At 37.8% G+C, this 21615-nt stretch overlaps 3 protein-coding genes across 3 annotated transcripts in view; 2 read left to right on the forward strand and 1 right to left on the reverse strand.

Moving 5' to 3' along the window:
* Window positions 1-3545, reverse strand: part of LOC111365635 (WD-40 repeat-containing protein MSI4-like) — a 16204-nt gene extending 12659 nt beyond the window's left edge. The window contains exons 1-4 of the mRNA XM_022986176.1: window positions 3463-3545; window positions 3231-3351; window positions 1988-2042; window positions 1595-1704 (exon numbers count right to left, since the gene is read on the reverse strand). Coding sequence (XP_022841944.1) covers window positions 1595-1704; window positions 1988-2042; window positions 3231-3351; window positions 3463-3545 — 369 coding nt within the window. The remainder of the gene's footprint in view (window positions 1-1594; window positions 1705-1987; window positions 2043-3230; window positions 3352-3462) is intronic.
* A 5380-nt stretch (window positions 3546-8925) lies between these two features.
* On the forward strand, window positions 8926-10375 carry LOC111365636. Its single transcript, XM_022986177.1, has 4 exons — window positions 8926-9404; window positions 9454-9643; window positions 9784-10023; window positions 10160-10375. Exons 1-4 carry the CDS (start codon window positions 8926-8928, stop codon window positions 10373-10375), a joined length of 1125 nt encoding a protein of 374 aa, XP_022841945.1.
* A 5958-nt stretch (window positions 10376-16333) lies between these two features.
* On the forward strand, window positions 16334-21615 carry LOC111366361. Its single transcript, XM_022987124.1, has 2 exons — window positions 16334-16564; window positions 20945-21615. The coding sequence occupies exons 1-2, from the start codon at window positions 16462-16464 to the stop codon at window positions 21253-21255; spliced, it is 414 nt and encodes a 137-aa protein (XP_022842892.1). The 5' UTR covers window positions 16334-16461; the 3' UTR covers window positions 21256-21615.

Below are 21615 nucleotides of genomic sequence, written 5' to 3' on the forward strand. Positions count from 1 at the left end.
AGCCCAAGTTCGAGGAAAATTGGGGTGGCAATGAACCGAACTCGCTAAGTTCTATGGACGTACAAGCTCGGCTCAGACCTACAAAGTAAGCTATGTCTATCTTTTGGCTCGTGGGCATCATGAGATGAGTCGAACTATCAATGAGTCCATGACACTATTTTTTTTTTGTTGAAAAATGAATTAATAAAACAATTTGAAACATTCTAAACAAAGCCCCCCGTTTGATAGAAATTAAAAATCATATTTTTATTTAGTTAAAGTCAATAATTAATTTTAACTACACAATTAATGAGATTCATAACTTTTCGATCACCCATTTTATCAACTTTTATTAAAATCTACTAAAAATTTAATTTTTAATCCCCACCAAATAAGGTCAAAATATGGTACAAGAACCTCCTCATAGTTTCAAGATTGGGATTGACTATTTTTCACAAAAGCGAAATTATAATTGTCTTGAAATATGCAACTATTAAACTATCCACTTTATCTTGTATCAAGAGCACTGCATTTTTCCAAACTTTTAAAGACATTAAACTCTTTAATATATCTTTTGTAAGTTTTGATCTAAAATGAACAATGCCACTCCAATAAAAGTAGATTTTGACACTACAGTAGATATCATATTTGTTAGGGGTTATTCTTGGTAACAAGGCCCTGGACGTCCAGGGTCCTGTCACAAGGGGTTTTCCCTATTTGTTAGTAGATCACGAGCTATAACATATACAATTGGACGTTGACGCTCATTCATTCTCCACCATCTAAATATGTCAAAAAAATCATTTCTTCCTCGTCTAAAACAATGAGCACGTTGTGAGCAAAGTACATAGATAATTATAACATGCACTTTGCGTCTACCTATATTCTTAGCATGGTCATGAAAAGATGAATTACTATAATGTTGAGTGCATTTACAATAACTAATGTAGTTCCATAAAAACGTTGTTATCGTTTGTCGACGAAGTAGCCCCTCTATAGGGGACCATTTAAAGTTCCAATTTTTTTCGGCACACAACTCATACATATCACATAAATTTTCCTCTAAATTATAAGCGTAATTGGAGATCCATAGTTAAGTTATTTGAAATTGGATGCAATATATTTTGTACGTTTTAAATTAAATCCAGAGTCCATTACTGAAGCTAAAGTTAACAACATAAGCAACACCTACCAATATTTCCTAATCTTGACCTTCATTGCTTCTACGGTATCTAGAATAATGGAAAATATTTTATAACTACACCAGTTATTAACAATGTAACAAGAATTAGTTGGAATCGGTAGACTGATTGAATAATATACGCTTGAAGAAGCATTTCTAGTGTTGAAGAAAACTTTCAAAAAAAAAAAAAAAAAATCTCACATGAAATGATCAAGATCTTGTATCCATACGAGTATCGATCGTTGTAATAAGCAGTAACGAAATTTTATTAACATAATATAGCATTAGATAATTTGAATTCTATTTATTATTTACCTTACCACAGGTCAAATGTAAAATGGTGGGACATCAATATATTTATTTAAATCACATACTATCCATGCCTTTTCTATTGTATTTGAACAATGAATGTTTTCAGAATAGGGTTTGTACCTGAGTCAAAGATAATTTTTGTATGAAGTTGGTCGAGTAAACACTTTTCACCATGCTAAGTGCAAACTCACCCCTAGCTACGAATATCACAATATTTTCGTGCATTATCTCTAGTGAATAGACCCAATTGTTAAGACTAGTACTAGAACTTGTAGCAGAAGAACCAAAATGGAATTGCAATTGATTAATTTTATACCATGTGTTTGACTATGCATATTATGTAGTATCTATTTATATCAGTCATTCAGCATCCTCTTTTGCCAAGCTAACTTCTCCTTGTAGTATTTACACAGCACTTAATAGACTGTCTGTCTACTATTACATTTTGGCCACAATTTGAAGTGTTTCTATCACTTAGCCTTTATTTCTTCGTTATTCACTTGTTGCTTTAACCTATTGTCACCATTTCATCACCTTCTTCAACACCATCCACATCAATTGATTCATACTGCCATGGTCATCATCCAAATCATTAGGAACTTAAACATCATTTAAACCATTGGAATCATGATCTAATGATGTGGTAGTTTCTCGAGCATTGGAAGCACCAAAAAATTTGTTGCACTAGTTTTCTACAGTTTGCTGTAATTCATTTGGAATAATATATGTTGTGTCACTTAGAAACAATACGCTTCACTTGCTATGCTCTAGCTTAGACCTGGGGGTTAGGTAGGTTAATATAGGTATTTCAATACTCGGAACTACCCGTTATAATTCGAGTATTTTGTAAATATAGCTATTCAAGCCCAAGCCCAAGCCCAAACAACATTCAGTTCCATTTGAGTTCGATTTTACCCATAATAATTTTTATATACATTTAATAAAGATTTTCATATAGACTCTTTCGATACGTGTACCTAACAACAATATTTGTGAAAGAGAGAAAGTACAATTAAAAAAATTTCAAAAAGCAAAGAATTCATCTACATAACTCAAAATAGTGGAGACTAAAAATTAAGAAAAGAGGAAAAAAAAAATTAGAATATCAAAAATTAAAATACAATTTGAGAACAAATGATTTTTCTCGATAAAATCTTATTTGATAAATAAGTAAGACATGCTAGAACCTATAATTTAATTATGGATAATGCTTACTTTTAAAATAAACTGACATAAAAAATACTTATAAGATACATAATTATACAGTATCAAAAAATTTCAATCCACGTATTAAACTCGCTCTTTTTAAGTTAAAATGACAAAATATATTTCAAAAGAGAACCATAATCTCGAGATAGCGAAAAAGTTATACCACCATCTAGTGTCCAAGCTCTGTATATATTATGTTCAATTGCCAAGCGGTATAACAAACTAAAGGAAAAATTGCAGCAGCGGTCTCTAACATTTTCAATTTTTGCAGACTTTACCATAACCTTCATTTTGTGCCAGTAAAAGTCCCCAACTTTTCATAAATGTGCAGCTGAAATCCATTTGAACTAAAACCATCCATTGTACCGTTAGTTGACCAAAAATTGGGAAAATTGATCAATTTTGACCAAATTGAAAAGGGGCATTTTCGGAGTTTGCATTTTTTTCATATTAAAATAAGTTATTTAATTAAATTAAAAAACCAAAAAGTAAATGTAAATAGTATAATATATAAATCCTATCAAAACCTTTCTCCTTCTTTCCTGACGAGACTACCACCCAGCCACCACCCCATGCTGTAGTCATTGCCACCACAACCCCCATTACCAGTGGAAGCACCCTCCACAAAAAATCGAGAAATTTCCACAGCAAACCAAACCCCCAAAATTCTAGTCAACCCACAATTCGCATTAACAGCGGAAACAATCTCCATAGAAAAAATCGAGAAATTCCCACAGCAAACCAAACCCCCAAATGCTGGTCAACCCACACTCCCTCACCCATCGAAACCAGAACACGAAAATAATGGAATAGAAATATCGAACTCAGCACCACCGCTCAATTTCACATAAATTTCCTCCATTACCTTTGCCCTTCATTCCCTACTTAATTTCACACAAAAAAAACCTCTAACCCAGCACCACCACCCATTTCCCATTTTTCTTTGCACTACGAAATCTAGTTTGTTGCTGTATTTCTTGAATTTGGCCACCAGTTTCTATTTGGCTACCGATTTCTATTTGGTTGCTATAATTAAAGTCGCCTATAATTTTCAACTCCGACTATTGTAATTTAGTACAAAAGCTTTTGTTCGGTTTCATTAGGGCTTAGTGGGTTAGGCTAGTGATAGTGGCAGTAACTATAGCTGCGTCCATGATGGTGGAAACTAGTGGAGAAGATGAAGGATTTAGGAAAGGGCGGGTTGAGAAGATGAAGGATTTGGGTAATTTTTTTTGTTTTAATTTAAGTAATTTAATTATTAATCTAAGATTGACGAAATTGCCCCTTCCTAATTTGGTCAAAATTGGTCAATGTTTCCAAATTTTGGTCAACTAATGATACATGGATGGTTTCCATCCAGATGAACTTCAGCTGCACATTTATGAATGGTTGGAGACCTTTACTGGCACAAATGAAGGTTATGGTAAAATTTGCAAAATTTGAAAAGGTTAGGGACGACTACTACAATTATTCCAAAATTAAAAGATCATTCAAGTTTGTAAATGTAGTGGTAAAAATTAATTTACTAGTCCAAGTGGCCGAAACCATAGAACATGGTTCACATACGATTCAATCGCACTATCATCGTTCCAACTCATTATAACAATCGACCCGAATCCACAATCCATGACCTACATGTTAATTCAAAATCTCCAATAATCTATCTTCCAAAAAGATCATGTTACGTTCTATCCAGATCTGGTGAGAGTTATCTACAAATGGATCTGATATCTTAACTGAACAAATCAAATTAGATTTGGCTCCAACCAACCACGAAATCTCGGAGAATCCCCGCCAATCCCTCCTAGACGATTATCCCACTCCTATAAATTCAGCAGACGGTCAAGCATTCAAAATCCACTAGACTCTAATTCATTTCTTCTTTCTTTCATCTAGCATTTATCAAACTTTCAACAAGATTTACTGACTTGACCGTCGAAGGGTCTTCGGCCAACACCACATCGATGTCCTTTTAAGATATTTTTACGGTCATTTTCCTTTGTTTTATTTTTCTTAAGTTCCACAGGATTACTGGTGGCCTACTTGATCCAATTTCTTGGTTCTAGAATTTACCGTCTACAATTTGGCGCCCACTGTGGGGCCCTAGCAATTATTCTTACAAATGGGACTATCATCATTACTATTCAACAATCATCACCGTCATGTCAGGAACTTCTGAAACTTATCGTACAGACGGCTTCGCTGATCATACTTCGGAAGAATTAGCTCGTTAGGAAGCAGAACAAATGATTCATCAGGAGGTGGAAGCAACAATGCAACAAGGAAATGGCTTAGGTCATGCTACCGCTCTGCCTACCACTCCAACGTTGGCTCGTTTTATCCATCCAACAACCATCCAGCCAATCCAGCAGGTAGTTGCACAGCAGAGTACTGTCCATCTTGCCTCTACACACCTTCAACCTACCACCCTATCCGGTAAAGTCACTGCACAACTAGCTCAACTCATCGAGTTGACAAAACAGAATTCACAAAAGCTCGAAAGGCTAGAAGTGGAGAATGCTGCCATCCGTGTGGAGAATCAAGACCCTCAAGAAAGAGTGGAATCCTTGATATCTGATTCAAAATTGCCACGCCCATCACAGCCGACTCCTTTACTTGACCAAAATGGACTTAGGACCATTGGTTCGAATGTCCACTTTGTCTCACCGCTTAACGGAGGATCAAAGATGCGCAACCACAGCCTACTAGTGGACAAGACCTAGAATTCGTACAAAAGTTAGCAGCGATCGAAGCCATGGTTCAACGTATCCCGAGAATGCCAGCATCTATCAAGAAAAGCGCAACCAGTTGTTTCGTCGACTCTCCCTTTGTCGATGAAATTACCCTGGTAGAAATGCCCAAAAAATTCAACTTTCCCAATATGAAGTTATATGATGGGACAGTTGATCCAGACGATTATATAGCTCAATATAGACAAGAATTTTTACCGTCGCTATACCAAGAGACCTTCGAAAAGCTTGCATGTGTAAAGGGTTCGGCTTCAGTCTAGTGGGGCCGGCCCTACAGTGGTATATCAATCTTCCAAATAATTCTATATCATCATTCACCCAACTGATACTTTTGTTGAACAATTTGCAAATGGCAGAAAACTTGAAAAGCTCCAACGACCTCTATCATAGAGTGCAGAGTGGAAATGAGTCATTGTGGAAATTTGTCAAACAATTCAACCAAGAGAAAAAGCTTGTTTGGTGGGGATTTTATTAATTGATTTTTTGGCCGTTAGAGAAAAAATGGGTCCTACCAGTGAGAGACGAATTCAAAAATGACGGCTCAAATAGTAAAATAACGGTCAAAAAATTGATTTTAATTGACTTAACATCCCTACCAAGCAAGTGCAAAGTTTCCATCCCTAGCTGCAACCAACAAATTGCCATTTCTGCTTTTTGAAAGGGACTCATCCCAAATACTGATTTGTATAAGGAACTCACCAAATACCCATACAGCACGATGGAGGATATTTTGGCCAAAGCTTGGGCTCAGATTATATAGGAAGAGGATGATGCTAATTTTAATTTCACCAGACGGCAACTCCATCGAGAAGAGCCGTGACGACCAAACAGGTTCGAGAAACGGCCCACCGATACCTACTCCCCTTAGGACAGGAGAGATACCAAGCATAGGGAACTGCCTAGACTAATTGAACGACCTTTCGCAAGAACGAAGATTAGGGTCTCCGAATACAACTCTCTATCAGGCTAACAGAACTAATTGCAATATTGAAGGGAATGGGCAGCATAGTGAATTGGCCCGAAAAGATGAGAAGCTCTGGTGACCAGCGAGATAAAAGTAAATGGTGTGAGTTTCACGCCGACCATGGCCACCGCACAGATGATTGTATTGCTTTGAGGTTGGAAGTGGTTGAACTATTTAAGCAAGGACGTCTTAATGACTTTTTAACCAATAAAGAAAAGGAGAACGTTGTCAGACAACAACAACATCAGCACGTTAAGCAAAGCTTCGAAACAATGGCCACACCATGACATGATCAAACCATTAACTTCATCATCGACGGATTGGAAGTTAGTGGGATAACAAGGGCGGCGACACGAAGGCACGTACGTCGAACAACTCACCTCTATCAAAATCTAAGCCAAATAAGCCAGTCAGACACACCGCAGATCATTAGCTTTATGACATTTGAGGCTACGCAGCTACTCAATCCACACCATGATGCTTTGATCATATCTTTGAACATCACCAACTGCTTAGTCAAGCGTATTTTGATAGACAATGGCAGCACTGCAAACATACTTTTCCTGGAGACCGTTAAGGCTATGGGAATTCCAGAAGAAAACATTACACGCCGGACAACAGTGCTAATTGGTTTTAGTGGTGAACAAAAGAATACTCTGGGCGAGATTGTTTTGCATGTTTATGCGAAACGGGTTAACCTTCACATCCAATTCCTCGTGATGGATAGTCCTTCAGCATATAATGTTATCTTGAAGAGCCCCTGGATCCATGAAATGAAAGTCGCACCATCAACGTTTCATCAGGTACTTCGTTTCCCGACCAAATGGGGAATAAGAGAGATTTTTGGCGACCAAAGGGATTCTAGGGAGTGCTACCAGAATTTACTCCGCTCCGACCGATCTTCTTTATAGCAATCCCAGTCGACCATCCTAGACCAACCAGATGTGGAAGAACTAGACGAAGTACAGATCTACCCCGACTTCCCAGATCACAAAACTCAACTCAGAGCAAGGCTAGAACTAGAGCTCTGGCAGCGCCTTATCAAGTTCTTCATGGAACACCATGACTGTTCGCTTGGTCCCATACTGACATAACCAGTATTGACTCGGAGGTAATAACGTACAGATTGAATGTTGATCCCTATTACATTCCGATCAAACAGAAGCGAAGAAGATTTGTGCCCGAACGAAACCGCATCATTAATGAAGAGGTCCAAAAACTTTTGGAAGCAGGTTCTATACGAGAAGTCAACTACCCAGATTGACTAGCTAATGTCGTCGTGGTGAAAAAGAAGGACGGTAAGTGGAGAGTTTGCATCGATTTCACAGACCTAAACAAGGCATGTCCAAATGGCAGCTTCCATCTTCCACATATAGACATGATGGTCGATTCGACAGCTGGATATGAGCTTCTAAACTTTATGGATACTTTCTCCGGGTACAACCAGATATTGATGCACTAGCTGACCAAGAGAAAATTTCTTTTGTGACAGAGTGAGGCACGTTCTGTTACAAAGTTATGCCATTTGGACTCAAAAACGCAGGAGCAACCTATCAACGACTAGTAAATCATATATTCCATGAGCAACTCAGAAAATCCATGGAAGTCTACATCGATGATATGCTGGTGAAGTCTTTGATTGTAGAGCAACACATAGACCACCTCAAACAGTCTTTTGAGGTTCTAAAGAAGTACAACATGAAGCTTAATCCGTCCAAGTGTTCATTCGGAGTGTCCTCTGGCAAGTTTCTAGGTTACTTAGTAACCCAATGGGAAATCGAAGCAAATCTGGACCAAATTCAATCAATCATTAACATTCCACCCCCAACTTGTATCAATGAAGTTTTTGAGGCTTGCTGGAAGGCTTGCAGCTCTTAACAGGTTCATCTCCCAATCTTCAAAGAAATGTCAAAAGTTCTATAACACATTAAGGAAAATAAAACTTTCGAATGGACTCCGACATGCGAAGAAGCGCTTCAGCAACTCAAACAATATCTGACATCACCACCACTCCTGTCGAAACTGAAAGACGGAGAACAACTATACATGTACTTGGTAGTTGTGACATCGTTTCCACTAAAACAAACACTCCATAAACCTAAGTTTTCCGGACTACTAACCAAATGGGCCGTCGAATTAAGTGAATATGATATTTCCTTTGTACCCCGCACTACCATCACATCTCAGGTACTCGCAGATTTCATCTCTGATTTTGTACCTAACTTACAGGTTTTGGCCCAAAGAGAACTTCTGCTTGACGGATGGACCGGCAACGAGCATATGGACGCTCCAGGTAGATGGGTCGAACAACATCAATGGCACAGGACTTGGCATTGTCTTAACATCATCGAAAGGAGATTAAATAGAGCAGAAAATTCAAGGCAACCAACAACAAGGCAGAGTATGAAGCACTCATTGCTGGACTGGTCTTAGCAAAAGAGATCGAAATCACCCGAATGCACGTCTGTAGTGATTCTTAGCTCATTGTAAACCAAATACAGGGAACCTTCCTTGCCAAAGACACAAAGATGACGTCCTACCTTGAGTTGGCCAAGCGGCTCTGCAAAGAGTTTGATGAGTTCCATATCGCTCAAGTCCCACGAACTAAAAACATCCAGGCAGACGCACTAGCTAACCTCAGAGCAACTACAAATAAGAAACAAAGTAAGGTAATCCTGATAGTTTATTTGCAATGGCCAGCAGTTCGAAAATCCGACGAGAACAATAGTATTCATTCATTGGAGGAACAATCCTGGATGATACCGATCATCAGGTACCTCCAAAATGATGAGTTGCCACCAGACAGAAATGAAGCTCGACAAACTAAGGCAAAGGCTGCGAGATTTTGCTTTATAGACGGTAAGTTGTATAGAAGATCATTCTCTAGACCCTATCCCCGATGCATCAGTAATACAGAGATCGAATATGTCTTGGCTGAACTTCATGAAGGGGAGTTTGGTAATCACTCGAGAGCCCGGAGCCTGGCGCATCGTGCACTTACTGCTGGGTACTATTAGCCAACAATGCTGACCGACTCTATTAATCACATCAAAAAGATGCCAACGATTCGCCAATGTCTCCCACCTTCCACCAGAACGGCTCAACCCTGTTCTTTCAACTTGGCAGTTCATGAAATGGGGGATGGACATTATTGGAAAACTCCCCGTTGCTCTAAGACAACGAGTTTTCGTGCTGGCAGTCACGGACTATTTCACGAAATGGATTGAAGTCGAGGCACTCTCAAAGGTACGTGTTTGTGAAGTTATCCAATTTATTTGAAAAATGTGAAATGCAGGTTTGGAGTCCCAAAGGAAATAGTCACGAACAATGGGACACAATTCATAAGTATTGAGTTTCAAAATTTCTGTAAAGAGTGAAACATCAAGCTAAACTTCTCCACTCCGCGATATCCCCAAGCCAACAGTCAGGCCGAATCTTCCAATAAGACTGTCATGAACACATTAAAGAAAAGACTATCTGAGGCTAAAGGAAAATGGGCAGATGAGTTGCCTGGTGTCCTTGGTCCTATTGCACCACCGGTCGAACACCCACTGGTGAACGCCCTTCTCGTTGGCTTACGGCATGGAAGCGGTCATACTAGTAAAAATAGGCACTCCAACATTTCGGTATGAATGGACAACGGATGAGCATAATCAAGTCTAGTTGTGCCATGAGTTAGATTTGGCAAATGAAAGAAAAGAAAGAGCTTTGATTCGTACGGTTGCATATCAATGAAAAATCGTTCAACATTTCAACAGGTAGGTGACAACTAGACCTTTCAAAGAATGCGAGTGGGTGTTGCCAATAGTATTTCAAAACACTAAGGAAGCTAGTGCCGGAAAGCTTGTAGCGAATTGGGAAGGACCGTACCTGATTACTAAGGTTGTTGGGCAAGGAGCCTATAAGCTACGCGCCCAAGATGGTAGAGATATCACCAACAGCTGGAATGCCATCCACCTCCGCAAATATTATTTTTGAGTCTTCTAAACTCTTCTCTTTTATTTGGTATTTTTATTTTCATTCGAATCCGTACTGACTTAAGCATCGGAGAGCCGATGGCAAAAATGCCATTGGCGATCCTAACCTTTTTTGCTTTCAAGAGAATCAACGAGAAAGTGTCAAACTGGAGTGCCATCCACCCCCACAAATATTATTCCTAAGTCTTCTAAACTCTTTTTTTTATTTGGTATTTTTATTTTCATTCAGAATCCGTACTGACTTAAGCATCGGAGAGCTGATGGCAAAAATGCCATCGGCGATCCTAACCTTCTCTGCTTTTAGGAGAATCGACGAGAAAGTGTCAAGCTGGAGTGCCATCCACCCCCACAAATATTATTCCTAAGTCTTCTAAACTCTTCTTTTTTATTTGGTATTTTTATCTTCATTCAAAATGCAATCAGCGGTCCTAACTCTCTTTGCTTCCAGGAGAGTCGCCAAAAGGAGAAATATATCTGATGTTAGACTTTTCTCATCACCAATGATTTGGGAATCCTTGAATTTGGGGAAGAAAATCCCGTGCAGGTATCGAAGGCTATTTTGGAGTCAAGAGAAATAAGCATATAAATTTCATCAAGTCATTTGGATGAAAAAGACCACGCGGTTGCCTTCAAACCGTCCGGACGAAGAAGAACACACGATTGCTGGACAAGGGTAGCATTACCCTAACCATGAGGCCGATCCATATGAAGACTCAACTGTCTTCAGAGCAGCTAATAAAATTACCTACCAAATCAGACGCACTGTTCTAATCCATTCCCTTGTAAAAGTACTTTGATGAGTCTGCTTTATCTTTTATGATGAGAAAGCAAGTCCAATTTCTGTTCCAATATTATGGTCACTCTTCTATTACAAATAAAATTCTACGTTCGATACTTCACTAGTTTTTGGCAGTTAGGCGCATAACTCCAATAAGTCTACAAATTATATAGTTTGGAAAGACGTGAGTTCAAACACGATTCATACAAATACTGATATTTAAGTTTGAAAGAAAATAATGGCCGAAAAGCACACCTGGAAAATGTGCTTCCAAAGGCACCTAGACCCATCCATCATCCGTATTCCCGATTCCATCGCTAAATAAAGCCCCAACTTCGGGTTGCTCCTCTAATGTATTCAACATACCAAGCAACTGGCACAACTCCGCATAATCGGCAATAGCTTTATCTACGTCCCAGCTAACGTGCCTACATTTCTTGTAATCACTCATAAGAAAGGCCCGGGTGGCTATCTCGACTTCCAACTGGAAGTTCTCCAAACGGTCTTCCGAGAAGTGATCTGATCTCCTGAAGATTTCTTTGAGTTTGCAAGTTCTTCCTCCAATACAAGCTTCTCACGAACCGCCTCGGATAGCTCATCCATCATCTGCCTAGTAGCCAAATCAGCATCTTGCTTCTTTGTCCTCAAACTTTCATTTCCCCACGCAATGAAGTATTCGCATCCTACAATTAGTGTACCTTCCTAGCCAGCCTAACGACTTCGTTCTTCTGAAAAATAGCCCCTTGCAGTACCTGGAATAAATGGAATAAGTTCGTATCAACCAATTGAGTTATCTATAAAGAAGTATATAAAAATATTATACCTGGAATGCCCGAGCCATCATGTTTTCAGCTGCCTTAATTGGACCAAGTTGTTCATAGCGCACTCGATCTTCAGGGAATAAAAGTCCCTCACCAACTGCCACCACACCAGGGTTAGAAAATGCTGAGGAGTCTATTGAGAAGGTAAGTAGGATCGACTAATCGAGTCGTCGTCTGCCGACAATGGCCCCAGTTGACCGCATTTTCAGATCGACGAGAAAGGAACATCAGGAAGCTTAGTCTGGCTGGAAAGACCATCAGATGGAACTGGGGTGTTAGCTAGTACCGTATGAGGAGAAACCTTTTTAGACTTCTCCTTAGCCTTTCTCCTTTTCTAAAGCATCGAGCGAAGATCCTACCACTCTTGACATAATTCGATCTGCAATCTCATGGTCGGTTGAGTTAAGTAGGTAAGTCATAGGAAGGTTACTGCCAATAATTTCCATACCTCTCTTTGTCATTATAATAGGGATCTTATATCTTGGTAAATCGGAAGGAATACCTCTTGGTTTGGTCGAAATGTGCTTCCACAAGCTGCTTGAAAAAAGGACTTTTGGAGACAAAAGGAATTAGCAATCCTTCCAATCCTTAGGTATCACTAAGATCTTGGAAATGCGCTCCTTTACGAACAATCCTTCGACTGGCCGCATGTTGATACGAAGACCTGCAAGAAAAAAATAATCTCAAATCAGTAAAGTGTATTGAAAGTAAACGGTCTACAAAACTTACCACGAGACCATGCCGAAGGGAAATGGTAACTCTTCGACCAAACCAAGTCACCTGATGTGAGGACATAAGACTCTTTCCAGCCCTTATCCCCACAAGAAAGGCTAACTATCAATCAATCGACATTTTTCCTTGCATTTAAGGAAAAATGGCCCTTCTCACCGTCATGCTCCCTGATATAGTAGTCGTGAAGTAGCTTTGGCATGCCGAACGAGATATAATGTCGCTCGGTTAAGACCCGAAGTGCTAAAAACAATCTCCAAGAGTTAGGCATAAGTTGGCTGGGTGCAATCTCAAAATACTCTAGTACTATCGTAACCGCATGGGGAATCGGAAATCGAAAGCCATTTTTAAATAGCAACTCATAAAAAAATCCAACCAGGGACATTCCATGAAACCCTTTCGTACGGTCTGGTAGATGAAGTTTAACTGATGCAGGAATATCATAAGCATCTCAGATTCTTACCAACTCATTTTCCTTCAGCTTGCTAGGTATATTCTTATTAAACATGATATCACTACCGCTTGGATAGCTCTGCTTGTATAAATCATATCTAGGCTGGTCATCGTCACGACTTGGATCGGATGGACCACTACTGATACCAACGCTCTCTAGATCAATCTCACGAGAGGAATGAATCCTCAGATCGCCATCCCGCCAATGTTGGCCCATCTGGACAATCTGAACCCACATAATTGTCCAGCCATGAGTTTTCACCCAGATTGTCGGACTTATTTATATCACCATTGGGCCATGCTTCGGCCGAAATTCCGTGTGGAGCGTCAGAAAAATCACTCCAATCCATTGTTCGTAAAAAATAGCTATTCACTAGCAACTTCACTTCGCAGCGGATCAAGCTCCAGAAACAGCAAATCAAAACATACTCAACCACCAAAGAATTTGGAAAAATGATTGAAGAACATTAAAAAACAAAACAAGAACTCGAATAATAGAAAAGAAAAACTCACCGGAATCTCAGAAGCTTCTTGAAGAGAACTTAGCTCACTTGAAAAATGAGGACATGAGGCCTTAAATTATAGAAGTTGACACTCTAAACGAGATGAGTAAATGAGTTCATAAATGCGATCAGGACCATCGATAGAATACACTCGCCGAACCTTGCAAATGAACATGAGGCCTCCTGACTAATTTGTCGTACTATCTAGCCAGATAAATATATTTTCTTCCTAATGGACACGTCGATCTTTTGGGCTAGTAAGCCAAGCCACAAATATGGCATGGTCTAGATAGATCGAATACATTTTCCTTTCATGTAGATATATTCACCACTTGGAACGGCAAAACAAACAATGCATATGACATGATCCAGACGAATCAACGATATTCTTTTTTGAATGGAAGCACCGATCAATCTAACTAGAAAATCAAGGGATGCATACCACACGACCTAGACGAACTAAAAAAAATAAATTATTGCTACAAAACCACTCGGCAAAATGCCGAGTGGTATATAACTTGTGCCCATGGGCACAAGTTTTTGCATGCGTGCCACTAAATTGATCTTGCCACACGACTTTCGAGCCATGTGGTTATCTTGCCATTCCGCACGGTTTTCGAGCCGTGTGGACATTGTAATATTCCATTTTATATGTATGATATTATTATATAATGAATACAAATTATTGATGTTCATCACATAGGCTATGCAATAAATTTTCAAAAAAAATTTGTCGCTTGGCCTCCTAGCCATATGAGAGCTATTGAGTCGTGCTAAACAAGACAAATATCCGACTTGCAAGCTAAAAAAAAAATTGTATGGCTGGACAAGTGATTAGAAATCTCCATGATATTTTTAATGATCGGACAATTCTCATACACCACCATGTAATCAAATGATCCACCCTATGATTCGAATTCGCTCTCAACTAAGGATCCGATCATCCCTGAACCTGAATTACTCTTCCATTCGAGTAGAACTCGTGTAAAAGAGTGGGGGACAAATTGTAGTGGTAAAAATTATTTTACTAGTCCAAGTGGCCCAAATCATAGAACAGGGTCCACATACGATTCAACCGCGCCATCATCGGCCCAACTCATTATAACAATCGACCCAAATACACAATCCATGACCTATATGTCAATTCGAAATCTCCAATAATCTATCTTCCAGATAGATTACGTTACGAACTATCTAGATCTGGTGAGAGTATCTACAAATGGATTTGATATCTCAATTGAATAGATCGAATTAAATTTGGCTCCAATCAACCACGAAATCTCGAAGAATCTCCACCAATCCCTCCTAGACGGTTATCCCACTTCTATAAATTCAGCAGACGGTCAAGCATTCAGGTATCAGAATCCACTAGACTCTAATTCATTTCTTCTTTCTTTCATCTGGCATTTATCAAACTTTCATCAAGATTTACTGACTTGATCGTCGGAGGGTCTTCGATCGACACCACACTGGTGTCCTTTTAAGATCTTTTTACGGTCATTTTCCTTTGTTTTATTTTTCTCGAGTTCCACAGGATTGCTGGTGGGCTACCTAATCCGATTTCTTGGTTGTAGAACTTACCGTCTACAGTAAACAATGCAAGAAAATAAAAAATTTGAATTGCAAAGAATGAACGCTTCGATTTATCAATTTATAGTACAACCTTAACTTGAACATTTTGATTCATAGAAACCAAAATTGCAAAGATTAACATATATGAACCTCTGAAATGCAACAATTTAGAGCCTGTTTGGGAGTGATTTTGAGAATTGATTTTTTGACCGTTAGGAGAAAAGTGGGGTCCACATATGAGAGAAGAAGTCAAATATGACTGCTGAAATAGTGAAATAACGGTCAAAAAATCAATTTTTTGGGGTAAAAAATCGCTCCAAAACAACCTGTTAATGTCATGTGAGAGGGTTAAAAAATAAAAAAGTACATAAAATATCAGTTCCATTTGGGTACATACAACTCTGGTTCAAGAACCAAGAATCGATCTGGACCCAGTTGGTTGTCAGTTCCCCTTTTTTTCGAATAGATAAATTTCGATTCGATTTCAATTCGGGAAGTTCAGTTCCAGTTCAAACGTCTAGGCCTATTCTATCCTCTAGTTCCATTTGCCACATCAATTGTATCAAAGTATTAAAGTCGGATTGTTGCTCCGATACCAAATGAAATAACTAAAGAGAAGAAACACACTTCAAATCAAAAATTACAAATATTTTAATTCTCTCTGTCTTTCATAAATGTGAATTAAAGTGAAATTAGCAAAGAGAAACAATATTCTACTAATGGAAATACTGAAATTAGAACAAGAGAATTAGAAGAAAAATAAAATATTATCTTTCCTTATTAAGATAAGAGATATTACATGCTAGTTTCCTTAGTACTTTTATTAATTCAACAAATCGAGCCATTGTTTGGCACATATTCTCAAAAATCAGTTTTAACCACATGTTCTTTAAATAAATTAATTTTGCACTTGACTCAAAATCTTTTCTACTATTTATAACCTCCCATTTTCAAAAAAGTTTACATCAAAGAGGCCCCGACCGTATGTTGAAACATCAATGTAAGTGTGGTGACTAATTTAGAAGAATAAAAATAGTTGCTGCCCAAAATGAGAAAATGATATAAGTTGGGTGCCAAGGGGTGGTTTTAAACAAATTTCTTTAGATCTACAATAGGATATAGAAAACTCGGAATGCTATTTTTGGATGTTGAACCTAACGAATCACATTGCCGTATAAACCCTTGTTTCGTTAACACATGAACGCGCAGATTAAAGGGGAGAGTGTGGAAAATGGAGGGTTACCCGCCAATACGTGAGATTCCTAATGAACCTGTTGTTAAGCGTTACAAGTTCGCATGGCGGGCTATTCTCATTTTTAACTTTGCTCTTGGAGGTCAGTTCCCTTAAACAATTATCCCAAAATTAATAAATTTCTTACAAGTTTGTTTTATAGCATAGTCGTAAAAATCCGTTTCATGAATTTGAATGCTATCCTGCTTTTGTTTATCATTTTAGATGGGTCTTGAGTATGTGATATGTGCGCTTTTTTACAGAGCTTGAAATTCTTGCATTATGATTGTTCTTGTGTTCGATGATACAGTTAATCAGTCTGCTATTGAACTCTCTGGGGTCTGATTAAAATGGCCTTTTTCTTGTCCATTTATATTTTGCTTATATACTGTTTGTTTCAGTGAAAAACAGTAAAATAAAAGCAACAATTGCTCATGGTGATTTGCATAATTACAAATGAAAAGTTGATTATTGGTTTTTGAGGATGAAGCACTTTATGGGTATTGTGCTTCATTTTTGTGGTAAAATTTTCGATGGTTTTGCTATGATGTCAATGAGATGTGTATTTATCTTTGCTGGCAAAGCACTGTCTTTGCATTTGTTCCTATCATTGAACTCAGTTCTTGTAGTAGCGTAGTCATAAGAATTTTACATTTGCATATTGTGGTTAAATTTTGCTCTTTGTGTTTCTTAACAAAAGAACGTGTCTCTATTCAAAGTTGCTGTATTTGTTCGGAACTTCTGATTATGGTAAAAGGTTGGAACATAAGAACACGAACATCTTAATACGAAGCTGGTAGCTTGGTGGAGATTCAAGACGGTGCAATAGTAAAAGATAAAAGAAGTTAGTAGATTACTATATTAGCATCTAAGATCTATGGATTTTGAGTTGAGATGAATATTGGAAACAATCATAACACTATGAAGTTTAATGTTCCTGAAAGGAGCTTCACTAACCGATTTCATTATGTATATGGTCAATGGTACAGAATGATGGTAGCGCTTGAAAATAATTAATTTACCGAAAAATGTCTAGTGCTCCCAGCGCTCCTCCTTCCCCTAGTTTTGTTTTTCTGGCCCCTTTTTGACCCCTCTAGCAACCTTCTTCACCCATTATTTAAGTTGGTTTCTCGCATCCTTTTCATACTTAATCCTGATGTATGGACTTGGTGTCTTGGTAATGAAATTCATTCTTTTGGTGGAGGTGAAAGAATGGTATCTTGTGGTGAGTGGGTTTTTTGGTAGGTTTTTGGTGGTCGATAGTAGGTATTGGAAATGCAATGCATTGTGGTTGGTTGTGGTGGTAGAGTATAGGTAGATGTGGAGTTGATTGTTGTAGGCAGTGTTCGTCGTGCAAGGTTAGCCCGGAAAATGGGAGACAGCATAGATATGTATCAGTGGCAAATGATAGCTAATGGGATTGGGCTCACAACTGTCAGCCATTGATTTAGGTGATATCAAATCTATAATAGAGATGAGAGGGAGTTTTGCATTGTATGGCAGTAAATGTTGGTATGACGTTGCAGGGGCAGATAGATGAATCTGGTTGGCGGGAGCCTAAATTTGGGAAAGTCAATGTAATAAAATGCATATAAAACATAAAAAAGTCATTAAATTGTGGAACGTGTCTCGCTTGTGGTTGGACGGGACATGGCATCCATTTTTCCTGATGTTGATGCAACACATTTATGAAAATAAAAATTGAGAGATTTTTAGGAAAAGTTACACTATTATAAGCCTTCGCATGTTGGTTTCAATTGACGGATTTCATTCATTTCATACATTTTTCAGAAAATTGGTATTTATTAAGCAGTATGAAGCCATGAAACCGAGTCTAATAGATTTTTTAAACTAGTATGATTGAATTATTAACTATGTTTTGACCATGACATTTCTTAGTATCTGTTTGATGGAATTTAAGTTTTTAACTACATGATCAAATTAGATGTACCAGTATCAAGCTTAGTTAAAATCCATTCTGATCCAAAACTAATTTGTACCTTTTAGTTTTACTGTAAATTTCTTGGAAAGAACTTGGCTGGAGAGAGATTACAAAATAGACAAATTGTCTAAAAACTATTATTGTACATAAAGAATAACCATTACTCAAAGAATCAAAAACCATTAAGAAAAACACAAAATTAGAAAAGTATATATAATATACCTTGGAATCCCAAAAAGAATTGATAAAGAATGACATTCAAGTTTCTCTATATGCACAAGCGAGAAGTGGATGCTAGTTGGAATTTGGGAATGGTTAACTGGGTAATTTTCCACAGGTTAGGGAGGTTAGGGGGGTTTAGAGGCTACATGACAGGTTTTTGGGCCAATTAGTGGTTGAATCTTGTGGGCTATATTTTATTTTTTTTAATAACTGGGCTATATATTGAAAACCTAAAATTTTCTGTTTTAATATTGGCTGTGGCGGGCTGGGGCTCGACCGGGCTGTAGTCCAGTCTCGTCCTCCCTCAAATCCACCCCTGTGACTTTGGATGTCTGTAGACTAGGATGCATATAGTGTTGATTGCCGGGTTTGGCTGGATGGTGTCATAGGCGACAACTTGTTGACGCTCGTGATTTTGTGCACTATGATGGTTTGGGCTCGCAATTATCAGGAATAGTGCCCCAGAAAACAGATCTATTTTGATGTACCTAAACATTTTTCTTTTCATATAAATAAATATGATTATTTATTTATTTCATGATTCAATATGGTTTTTATTAAGCAAATATCGAGGGCCCCAGGGTTATGAATTCTGCACACAAATGATTTATGTGCCAAAACTATAATTCATATCCTATAATCTAAACTTTTGTTCATGATCAGTAAATAAAGTTAGGTCATTTATCTGTAAATCCTACAGTTATCTACTTCACAAGTGGGTGAGTAGTTTATCTTAACTACAGATATTAATACCTCTAAGTCGAAGAACTAGTGTATTTGGAATGCATTGGATAAGACTACGTAAAATTTAGTTTAGTGCAAGGACTGTTAAATGGTTAAAGTTTACTGGACGGATAAAGATGTGTTAATATGATCTTGAGTGGATTATGAACCTTGTTTACGATCTAAGCTCTTTAAAATACAAGAGTGAAAATATAATTTGATCAACATCTGAGTATCTTGGAGCGCTCTATATTGTGAATATCAAAAGATTAAAGATGTGACTCTTTAACGAGAGTTTAATATCTCCTTAAGCATTTTTTTCCTACTTAGGTAAATCTAAGCATTCAGTAATTGCATTGGAAGTATGACGTTCCTCTATGTGACTCCAATTTGCAGATAATTTAATAACATTGTTTAAGTGATCTACAAGGGATTTTATTTGTATATCATTATTTTGGATAATTCCAACACTAAAGCAAGGATAGATAAGTTCCTTGAGAACTTTTGATAGCATTTTTGAATCTACTGATTGTTTTTTTTTTTTATTGTGATCATACATTGTAGTAAATCAAATGCACTGGTTCATGCTTCCACGTGAATTTTTGTTTTTTCTTTAATCCGAACCTGATTATCATTCTTGATATTGACAAGATTCTGGTCTAGGGCTCTCCATTGTACCAATTGTTTGATTAATAAATGTTTATACAAATGTGCAAATACTTTTCTGGTTTGCATGAGACCTAAGTAAGATATTGATAGATCACCTTTCAAGACTTGCTAATAGTTTCATTTGTATCCTCATCTTGATAAGTAGAATCAACATCTATGAATCTACTGTTAACAAGGGTTGTAGAAAAGCTGGATCCATGCTTTTATTAAAATATTTGCTGCTTTATCATCATTCTTGGTACCAATAAATTCAGGTACAGGCTGTCCTGGCACTACAAGTTTTAATTCCAATGTGAATCATAGATATGCATGCAGAGGGTCTCTTGCTTTCCTCACTCGTAAGCTCAAGTATGGAGTGCCTTGTGTGATTTGATGTGTTGTTATAATAGCTCAAGTAGCAAGTAGAAATGTGAAACTTTGTCTAAAGGATGAAATGATTCTTTGCAGTCATTTGTAAGTTAGAATGAATAGTTCGAAGAATATACATGGTTTTGATTCTAAACACACTGGATTTGTCCTGCCTTACATGTTATTTTTTAAATCAGTACATTTTGTATTAGCAAGTTCTCAGAATCATCTGCAGTACTCGTGACCAAAAAATAAAAATAAAAAATGATGCAGCATAATAAAAATTGAAAATGGAGCAAGGAAAACTATACCAGGGTTTATATTGATAGTTGAAATTGGACCAGATTTTAATAAGGGATATATATTCCTATTTCTTCTTCTTCAATCTGTTTTTGTCTTCAACTGTTCTTCCTGTTTCGGCCAGTTACTAGAAATTTCTTTTTCATATTTTACATTTTTAATGCTCGTAAAAATATCTCTGACTTGAGCACTTATATTGTTGTTGGGCAAAATTGATCAGAGGAAACTGAGTCAAACTGAAATCTTAAAGCAGTAAACTCTTTGTCATTGTTTTTGCAGCATATATGTTTGCGCAGGCAGGTTGGAAAGAAAGAGTCAAAGAGAAAACTGAAAGCAAAGCTGAAGTTGTTTCCACTCCAACTGAAACAACTGCTCCCCCGGTTGAGGAACCAGCATTCGAACCTCCTGTCACAAGGCCTGTGATTGTGCGACAGCCCATTCCTGAAGACAGGCAACGTGAACTTTTCGAGTGGATGCTGGAAGAGAAAAGAAAGATCAAACCCACGAATCGACAAGAAAAGAAGCAAATGGACGAAGAGAAAGCTATTCTTAAGCAGTTTATTCGCTCAAAGTCCGTCCCCAGTATTTGATGTTTTACTGGCTGTTCTTTATCCAAAAATAAATAAATAAAATTTGTGGTGGAGTGTACTCTACTCGGGCTTCATAGGTTTCAGGACTTAGCATCTCTTTCAATCGTGGCAGTAATGCCGCGTTTGATCATTTGGGCTAGGATCAATATACTTGAGTTATATAACTTCAACTATGGTCCTTTTGCCCTCTATTCTTATGACATGTGCGGGATCAGAACACTAGTAAATTGGTCTTCGAAGAGCACCAGCTTTTGATATTGTGATCCATATTTGTGTATTCTCGTTAAAATATTTTGTTCACTGTTGCTCATAACTAGTGCAGAAACCTTTTGAAAAGTGCAATATTTGACTCTTATGATA

Source organism: Olea europaea, chromosome 17 (assembly GCF_002742605.1).
Source record: "Olea europaea var. sylvestris chromosome 17, O_europaea_v1, whole genome shotgun sequence".
Taxonomy (NCBI): Eukaryota; Viridiplantae; Streptophyta; class Magnoliopsida; order Lamiales; family Oleaceae; genus Olea; species Olea europaea.